Source organism: Vigna radiata, unplaced genomic scaffold (assembly GCF_000741045.1).
Source record: "Vigna radiata var. radiata cultivar VC1973A unplaced genomic scaffold, Vradiata_ver6 scaffold_183, whole genome shotgun sequence".
Taxonomy (NCBI): domain Eukaryota; kingdom Viridiplantae; phylum Streptophyta; class Magnoliopsida; order Fabales; family Fabaceae; genus Vigna; species Vigna radiata.
The window spans coordinates 2,208-12,189 of record NW_014542001.1 but is presented as its reverse complement, the minus strand read 5'-3'; the positions used below and the strand labels follow the sequence as shown (position 1 = coordinate 12,189).

The 9,982-nt window shown below is 28.4% G+C and overlaps 1 protein-coding gene across 1 annotated transcript; it reads right to left on the bottom strand.

Annotated features, from left to right (window-relative positions):
* Positions 1-4,895: 4,895 nt before the first annotated feature.
* Positions 4,896-9,410, bottom strand: LOC106778914 (spermine synthase). Its single transcript, XM_014666916.2, has 11 exons — positions 9,253-9,410; positions 8,088-8,308; positions 7,958-8,002; positions 7,483-7,559; positions 7,284-7,406; positions 6,937-7,041; positions 6,787-6,859; positions 6,601-6,672; positions 5,977-6,172; positions 5,619-5,748; positions 4,896-5,215 (listed from the first exon to the last, which is right to left on the bottom strand). Exons 2-11 carry the CDS (start codon positions 8,275-8,277, stop codon positions 5,138-5,140), a joined length of 1,089 nt encoding a protein of 362 aa, XP_014522402.1. The 5' UTR covers positions 8,278-8,308; positions 9,253-9,410; the 3' UTR covers positions 4,896-5,137.
* Between the last annotated feature and the right edge of the window lie 572 nt (positions 9,411-9,982).

Here is a 9,982-nt window from a genome sequence, read left to right as displayed (position 1 = left end):
GAATTATTTAAACATAAGCTATATAAGTTATAACTGAATAAATAACCATTTTTAGATTTAAATTATATAATTTACTTATCTATATAAGACATTTTATTTAAATTACTATCTGTATACATATTGTATTTTATGAATTACTATTTCATTCTCGGATTTCAATTTATTTATACAAAATTTAACGGAGACAATTTCGTTAAAAACAAGTTATATACACAGCCAATAGTCCACTCTTACCATTCAGATATTACTGACTCCATTCAAAATACCATGAATGGATTTATATATATATATATATATATATATATATATATATATATATATATATATATATATATATATATATATAAATATGAAAAAAATAGGTAAGTTGCGTAAAAAAATAACTAAAACCTCGTATAGAAAAAAAAAGAAACATGATTACATAAATATAAAAATAATAGTTAAGGAGCAAATTGTAATTATGACATTTTTTAATATATATATTAATCAGTGAAACAAAATTAAATTTTATTATATAACCTTTCAAACATAGCATTAAAAATTATAAAAACATAATATTAAAAATATTTAAACAAAATATAATTTTAAGTTGTTTAAATATAAGTCATATTTAAATAATATTATAATTATATTTTGTGACATTAATCTTAATTTAAATTATAAAAAATAATGGTTACCAAAATAATAAGAAATAGAAAAGTGTCTTTATTAAGAGATCATATAGTAATTCTGAATAAGATGGAACTTCTTCCTCTATTTCCATGATTTCAATTTATACATTCATAATTTTTGGTATTTTAAGATTACATAATTCAAAATATAAATTTGATATTATGAAATATAAAATATGAAATATATTTATATTTGGAATTATACAGTAAAAAAAATGTATGGCTATAAGTACAAAAAGTTTATGGCCACAAGTAGAAATTAGAGGATCTCTTCCAAAGTCTCGATAATTTCTTCCGCACTTCTATATATATCTAATTTTATTCTTTTTGTATTTAAGAATATTTTTTTGGAGATATTCTCAAATATACCATTTGAAAATAAAATATTTTAAATTATATAATTTAAAATATAAAATAAAAGTACGTTCTAAATTATACAATTTAAAATACAAATTTTGCATTCTGTATTGTATAATTCAAAAAAAAAAAAAAAAAAAAAAAAAGAGTGTAGAGAGATTGTTGCGCAAGTGGGACAAAAGTAAAGAGAGAATTGTGCAATAGTGGGAAAAGAGGGGTTATGATTAACCATGAGATAAGACAAGTTGGGTTGAAAAATGTTCAGCTTTTTAAAATATGGATAAAATTAAGCTTCACTCACTTAGTTCATAGGTTAAACAAGTTTTAGCTGGGTTGAACCACTCATAAATAACTCACTAGCAACACTTTTTAGTTTTTTCTAAATTTTTTATAAGTTTTTTATTGTAATTATTTACTAGTTTTAATTATATAGGTCTACAATTTCATATTTTTAAATTTTAGAATGTTATTTTAATAATGTTTGAATAGTTTTCATGTTTAATTTATTTCTTTGTCAAGTTATATACTATACTTTAATTTTTAACTATTATGGGTTAAATATGTTTTTATCTTTTAATTTTGAGTTAAAATTGAAATTAGTTCTTTTTGAAACTTTGATCCAATTTAATATCTCAACTTTATAAATGTGTGGATTGTCTTTTTAACCAAATTCTACTAAACTTATTTGACGTTTTCAATATATGTCATGAAAGCATTTGAATTGTTTATACTATTTGACATATTTTTTCTTTAATGTTAGTTAAGAAATGAATTTAAAACCTTAATAAACTTAATAAAATTTGGTTAAAAAGATTAAATTCACACTTTTAAAGATCAGAGACTAAATTATTTTAAAGTTTTAAAAAAGGACTAATTTTAATTTTGACAAATTAAAAGATCAAAAGTATATTTAAACCTTAATAATAATACGTGACGAATTATGAGAACACTTTGAATCTACTACTTAAGAAAAAGAATCAAATCAATCCACTTATATTGTACTTAGGGATGGCATAAAATCATTCTGTGGGTTGTTCAAATCTATCTTCATTTTGATAGAAAATCTCCACATTGACTAATACCCAATTTTGATAATATCCCATTTTTTCAATTAGGTATAGGGATAAAGATAGGGATGTATATATCCAATTATAACTTTTCTTTTTTTTTCCTTTTAACTACACATTTTTCTTTCTTTTCTATGATATCAATTCAAAAATTCAAATCTTCAATATACTTTCTCTCTTAACAAAATCTGTGTAGTTATATTCAAAAAATAAATACTTGTTATGTTTCATATTTGAATATTTTTATTCTATTTAAGTGTTCAATAGTACAAACTCCTCATTTACTAAGTAATAAAAAATAAATTATCTTATTTACTCTCTTTTTCATTATCTATCAATAGTTTGATATCTTAAATGTTTTCTTAGATATCTGAGATATTTTTCATCTAATTATATCCTTTACATATTTATTTTTTTATGCAAATTTACTTTGTAATTATTAAATTGTTTCTAAAACACACACATAATTATTTTTATTTCTTTTTAATATTTTTATTTATTATTTATTTTTATAAAGTAGAATACTGTTAATACTTTTTATATAATTCATTATCATAAGTATAATTATATTAATATAATTATATAAAAAATATTTATTATACTATAATAATTAAATACCACATGAATTTTATTTTTATTAAAACATTTATACTAAATTTCAATTATTGTTAATTTAACCTTTATTTTTTTTATTGCAGTGTATTATAATTTTTATTAATATAAAAATAAAGATTTCATTAAAATGTAAAGAATGAGTAAACAAACATTTAAAATATTTTTAAATTTGAATATCTATTTTTTTGGTAACTTTTTAAAAATATTTTAATTTTTATCAACTTTATTTTGTTAATATTTGTAAATTTAATAAATGTTTTAGTTCTTATAAAATTTTATTTGGTAATCAAATTTAGAATATATATAATTTCTTTTTAAATATTTGATATTGAAAAAAAAAATGAAATGGTGTCTTTTTATATTGAATAATTAATATTAGGGTTAAATATGTTTTTAGTCCCTATACTTTGGAGCGATTTTAAAAAGGATTAAAACCAGAGTTTTATAAAGTTGAATGACTAAATTGTACCTTAGTTTAAAAGAGGGACTAAAACCAAAATCGCCCCAAAGTATAGGGACTAAAAACATATTTAACTCTTAATATTATTATGTTTTCTTTACAAGAATTGGTTATTATTTTATAAAACATAATTAATTGATTTTAAATCAATAAGAAAACAAGTATAGGCATGGATACAAATATGTGTTATTAGGTGGAAATTGGGATGTGATAAAAAAAATTATACCTATTAGATTTGGATATGAAAATGATTTTTTTTAGTTACAGATGAAATAATAAAGTTCATCCTTACTTCGTCTTATCGTCATTCCTAATATACAATAAATATATGAAATAAATAATTATATAAAATAAATTACCAAAACAAAACATTTAAAAGTGATCCCTAATTGTATTACAACAAATATATAAAATAAATTACAACATTCGAAAGGAAATCATCACACCAACCTTTAGTGTATCAAGATCAAGCCAAATAACAATTAGATACAAAATTTCCAACAAATAAAAAAGTGAGGCAATCATATGAGCTCATTTTAACACACGTAATTAGAAGGGATCAATGCACAAGGTCAATCAATGTTAGAGTTGATGGACATCATAGGAGGAAGAAGGGAGAAAGGGTTATCGGAGAATAGAGGTGAACTTCAATAATAGAGCTTTCAAAACACATAATCCAGCTCTCCAAGGATTGATTATTTAGTGAGCTAACCTAACCCGACTCACTTATTAGCAAGCTGAGAAAAATCAAACCCAACCCGATCCATTACGTGTTGATGGGTTAAAGGAATTAGTTCACTAATAAGTTTTTTTTTAAATGAAAAAAATTATAATTTTTTAATTTTAAATTTAAATAAATTTCACTCTAAAATTATGTTAAACTCCAAAAACAATTCAAAAAAAAAAATTCAATCCAAACGTAATCCAAAAACAAACACAAAAGACAAACAAATAAATTTTTAATATAATAATTTTTGTATCACTTGTCCATTTATAATATTAGAATCTTGAGTAGATAATCTATAATATTTTTCTCTCTTTTGAAATATTTTTTTTATCTCCATCTATAATATAATAAAAAATACTAACTAATAATATTGAAACATAAAATAATAAATAATTAAATTAGATAGATTGATAAGCTGACCTGACTCAGCACAGGTTCAATCTAAATGAGTCGCATTCAAAATGAATCAGATTAAAAATTAACCAACATAAAAAAATTATTTTTTCAAATCGGTTCAAACTCATAATGAATCGGGTTGATTCACAAATTACAACTCATTTTAACAGCAGTGCAAAAGGTTGACTACACTAGAGTTGCCGGAGAGAAGTTTACAACGTTGGAAGAAGACGAGGGAGATGAGTTAGCATGGGGGAGGAAGAAAATGGTAGAAAGTAGGGACAAAATGGATTTTTTTACTTGATATATGGAACAATTAATAAAAATAAAGAACTTCTAAGAAATACAATGTCACTTTTCTAGATAAGGAAATTTGCTTTTTTAACTTTTGCCAAGCTCAGACCCAAAATAAGGCTTGAGTTTTGGGAAGCATACGACCAATCCATTAATCTTTATACTTCATATTTGATACTTAATTAACTTCGTATATTTCATATTATATAATAAACTTCAAATTATATGAAATGAGAATATGTTAAATACCATTTTATTTTTTTCTCCAATCTATATATTATATTAAGGTTATATTCTGAAAAGACTAATTTCTTAAAAACCAAATTATTTCGACGTATTTATTTAATAATTGGTAATTCATGTCTTACAAGCATGTGCAGGAAAACCCCTAATGATAGAATAGAAAACTAGATAAGAGGCAGCCATCCAAAAGGACTAAGCTAATTAACCTAAACATAATCACACCACATTCCTATTTTTCTCCCACACTCGTCAATGACAAAGAAATCAAAATTGCTTATTTAGGGGTTCAATAAGCAATCACACCTGGCTACTGAAGGGAGGGATCACGGAGCAGACTCACTTCTCTCTTCAGGAAACCCGGCAATGCAAAAGCAGCTGTGTGCATCTACAAAAAAACCATACATCAACAGTGACCAATTACCATTTAATGTGTGCTCAAGTAAACAACTTAAATAATAAAATATTCAACCAGCTCTCGTAAATACGATGATCATCACATTATTCTGGATAAGCTAAACAAAAAACAAAAAAACAAGCTGTGACTGAAATAAGGTTAAAAAACACAAGGGTCATAAGCTGTTTTCAAAAGCTCAATAATCTCCATAAATTCTTTGACATCATCCGTAACATAACAGTATCAACGAACCATTACCAAAATTTAATGACAATCACACGCAAAAAGCCAATTTCTATTGCTACCTACCATGGTTAAAAATTAAAATTTAATAAAGATCAACCATACCAATGAAAGTTATATAGGCAATTGCGTTAACTACCCATGCATTTACCTCTGAATTGTAGAATCGAAGTTCTCTTTTGTGCTCATTAGCACCTTCCAACTCTTCAATCGGATTGATAGGGTTAACAAAATCAACTGGTGGTCCTTCCGTTGCACAGAGAAGAAAGCCTATCACACCACTGCATGCCAAGGAAAAGGTCACAACATACAATCACAAAGTTTAGATATACCAAAATGTATATTGAATTCCTCAAAAATAATTTATCTGAATCACGTTGAAGAGCTCACTCTCGCAACAGGTGCAAGCAAAACATAAAAACAAAGACAATATGAAAGAAGCATGAGAGGAACTTCAATACAGAGCAGAACGGAAATATATAAACTTAACACAAGATAAAGTGCTCTACCTTGGATATGTTGGAACACTCGCCCATGCGTAATGTACTGAACCTTTGAATGTTTCTCGACAAATAGAGATCATATCTTGAATAAGGTGTGTATGAAGCCACATACTCTCTGCCATGTTACAGAGGACTCCACCAGGCCTTAATGCCTTTGCTATAGTATCAAAAAAAGGCTTCTCAACAAGTTCCTGGGCAGGACCTAAATTGCAGAAGTGTGATTAAGCAAATACTTAATAATAATAACCAAAAACTGAGGAAACCATATTCCTAAATTTGTCTGTATGATGAGTGACTCGCCGATGGGATGATGGATAATTCAAGATAAACAATATAATGAGAAAATTTCTGATAAAACTAAATTTTAACAGTTGAGCGTAAGGCAGATGCAGATAATTGACCAATATTTTAGTATACCAGCTATCAAAGCAACCTAAAAGCTTGTTGAAAAAAATTCCTCATACATGAGAGCGAACTTCCAAAGCTATACAGAATAAACTTAGTACGTAATCACTAAATTGAGTATCAAATGGAATTACAAGGTTCAGGCCAACCTCATCCAGTTAAGCAAAACTAAATGGCTCTAACGAAATTATGTTAGATGAATCATTTTAAATTAAAATGGCATACCCACTGGATCGGAGGAATCAACAATTATCGCATCATACCTCCCTTCAGGAGCAGATTTAAGAAATTCAACAGCTGTCAAAATTGGATAAAAAAAAATCCAGTAAATAGCCCGACAAATTATAATCAGTAAATATAAAGCACGGAAACAAAACACATTTAAAACAAGACCAGCTGACAAAAATATACCATCTCCAACGTGAAGATGTACCCGAGAATCTTCAAACCCAACAGCTAAATCTGGAAAAAATTTCCTGGAAACCTGCATAATGACCATAATATTTTTTTTTCTCAATATGGAAGTAGCTATATTAATGATCAAAATATGGATTTACTTACGTCAATAACCATCTGATCTATCTCACAGATATCAATATGTTCTACAGAGCTGTGGCGGGATACTTCCCTGAGTACTCCACCATCTCCACCACCAACGACTAAAACCTGAATGAACATAAAAAGCCATTACATGGATTATGAAAACAGATAGAAAGAAAAAGAAAAGCATGAAAAAGTAGAGTAAATTCAATCAAATATTTTTTTAATATATATCAACACTTTCTCCAGACAAATGAGAGGATAAAAAAGGGAACAATAATCACCGCAAGGCTATCAAGATTATAATGTTATTTGTTAGACAGTCATGATATGCTCCGAACCAAAATCATCAGATCAAATGACTTTACCGTTTTGGGGGATGGAATCGAACAGAGGGGTAGATGAGCAATCATCTCCTGATAAGCACATTCATCCTTCTCAGTCAATTGAACAATTCCATCAAGTACTAGTACTTTCCCGTATGTTGATGACTGCAAAAGCAAATGGATTAGTGTTGGTCCCTCCAACGTCAAATTTGGAGTACATTAAAAGAAGAAGAGGCCAAACCTCAAAAACCAAGACCTCTTGGTAATCTGACTTTTCCCTGTACAAGATCTTTTCAACTTTAATTGAATGGGCTTCTCCTAATTATAGGCACAGAAAGCCATCAGCAGCAATAATTTCACACGCAATTCACAAATAATACTACACAATCAAAGTGAACGATTTTATACATAACTGTAAAACATGGACATTTGTTATCAGGAACTGTAGTTCAAATAAACGAGGATAACAGTGACAAATGTTCAATACAATACCATCAAACATTTAGGTCAGACAATCCGGTCTTTCCTCAGAAGATTCAACGGTATCTAAAGTCTACAATAACTGAGAAAACTATCAAAATAAGAATATGAACGATTTTCAAAAGCAAGTTTTGAAATTAAGGCTATCAAAAATCATAAAAGAGGAAAAACTTTCGCTGCAATAAAACAAGTTTGCACCAAAAGTGCAGAATTGCAGACTAGTAAGTAGTACCTACCTGGCCACATCGGGTTGTTGAAATATTCTGGTGTTACAGATTTCCCTGTAAAAACAAAAGGATAAAATAGAAGTCAGGCCTTAGTCAGAAATTAGGCCTTATTCTTATAACTTGAACTTTAGCAGATTACCTGAAAAAGTTTGAGAAGCCGAAAACCACCCAGAAACAACTGTGGAATGGCACTTTGCCTCTGACTCAGGGGCTGAGGCTTTAGCCTTCAAACAACAAGAAGGAATTTCCTTCTCTATCCCACTCCCGTTACTCGCCTTCCCATCCATAGTCCTCGGGCATTCCAAACCTTTTCCTGCGCCGGCCTCCATATATTATTCTTTTCTTCTCTGGCTCCAGTCTCTGTACAATAAGCACAAAAGTTTAAAAAGATAAATACACTATCCTTAAGTTCATATTACATAAAAAAAAAAAAAAGAATCACAGTACTTACAAAACGAGCCTACAGGCAACACAATGCCAACAGAACCTCATAATAAGAATGACCCACAAAACAAATACTAGAAAGAATTGTCTTCCCTATTTTGTTTGGTCATACAAATTAGGCTTCAACTTTTGTTCACCAACAAATAAAGTGAGATTTACCAAGAAATAAGCCACCAGAAAAAGAGAAATCAAAATTACAATTACAATTCTACTTTGAGCATAAGTAAAATAATAGGTAGATATAAAAAGTGAACAAAGTATAAGCAGAAGGAAAACAAAAAAGATTTTCATAAAAACAGCAATATAATATAGTATTCTACAGAATAAAACAAACACTGATTCAGGCTACAAAAATAGGCGACACAATCAAATCTCTATCTGACAAAATAACGTGCCCAAATAATTTATTTAATTCCATATTTAAGCCCAGCAGCATCTGATTATACGCCCTTAAAAAGGAAACAAATCATGTCTCAATAATCTGCTTCTCCTCTCATATCCAGGTTTTCTTTCCAACAATTCAAAATCAAAAGAACAAAAATTCAAAAAATAAAATAAAATAAAGTAAAAGAGAAACTAAAACGCTAACAAAGAACAAGCAATCCCGCGAGAAAGTTCGAAACGCGTGCTTAAAAACAGAGTGGCAAATAAAACAGAAAATGCAGCGCGTAGCATGACATAACAGAAGGGAGAGGTGCAACGTGCTATTGCTATGGAGCAGCGTAGAAAATAAAAGAAGAACGTGAAACGCTAGGGTTTGGAATTCGAAAAAAGGAAACAGACAGAAAGGAAAAGAGAAGAAGTGAAAGAAGTTAGGGTAAAAAAACAATGTTGTGGTGAGAGTGGAATGAGGGTGTTGCCTGATGAGTGATGCGAAAGGCAGAGAGTGGAGCAGAACCGAAGCGACGAAGGAAGATGGATAGATAGCAACCAACTCTGCAACACCCTATCCACTTCTCTCTCTCTCTCTCTCTCTTAATCTCTTCTTTTCAGAGCTTGTGTTTGGAAGAAAATGGAGGTTCTGTTGCCTTTATTTATAGGACATTTTTAGAGGTGCACGCTCTCGATTCTGGCTTCCACGTTTGCCTTTCTTTTTCTTCTTTTTCTTTTTCTTTTTTCTTTATCGGAAAAGCTGCTTTTGCCTTTTTTTCTGCTTAAAGCTCAGTCACAAATATTAATTGTGCATTTTTAAATACGTTGTACCATGTCAAACAGAACAACACTAAAGTGTAAATCTCACTCAACATTATTTATATCTTCTGTCATGGGTGCCCTATGATCTCATGTTTCTCACATGCCAAATTCATTTGTTTCTTTTATTATTATCAATTGTTGAAGCTTGAATCTAAATATTATGAAATATGTTATTTTTTGGTTTTTCACATTATTAAATTATGATGTTATATTTCTTTCCTGTTATTTTATATATTATTTATCAGTATTATTCAATCACCTTTTCGTGAGTCTTCAATTGGTATATTTATCGAATAAATAATCAGTTAGGTTTTCGAAGAGAGAAAAAAAAAACAACTTAAAGCAAAAGAGGAAAAACATTTTTCGGAGAAAGTGAGACAAAAGAAGGTGAAAAAG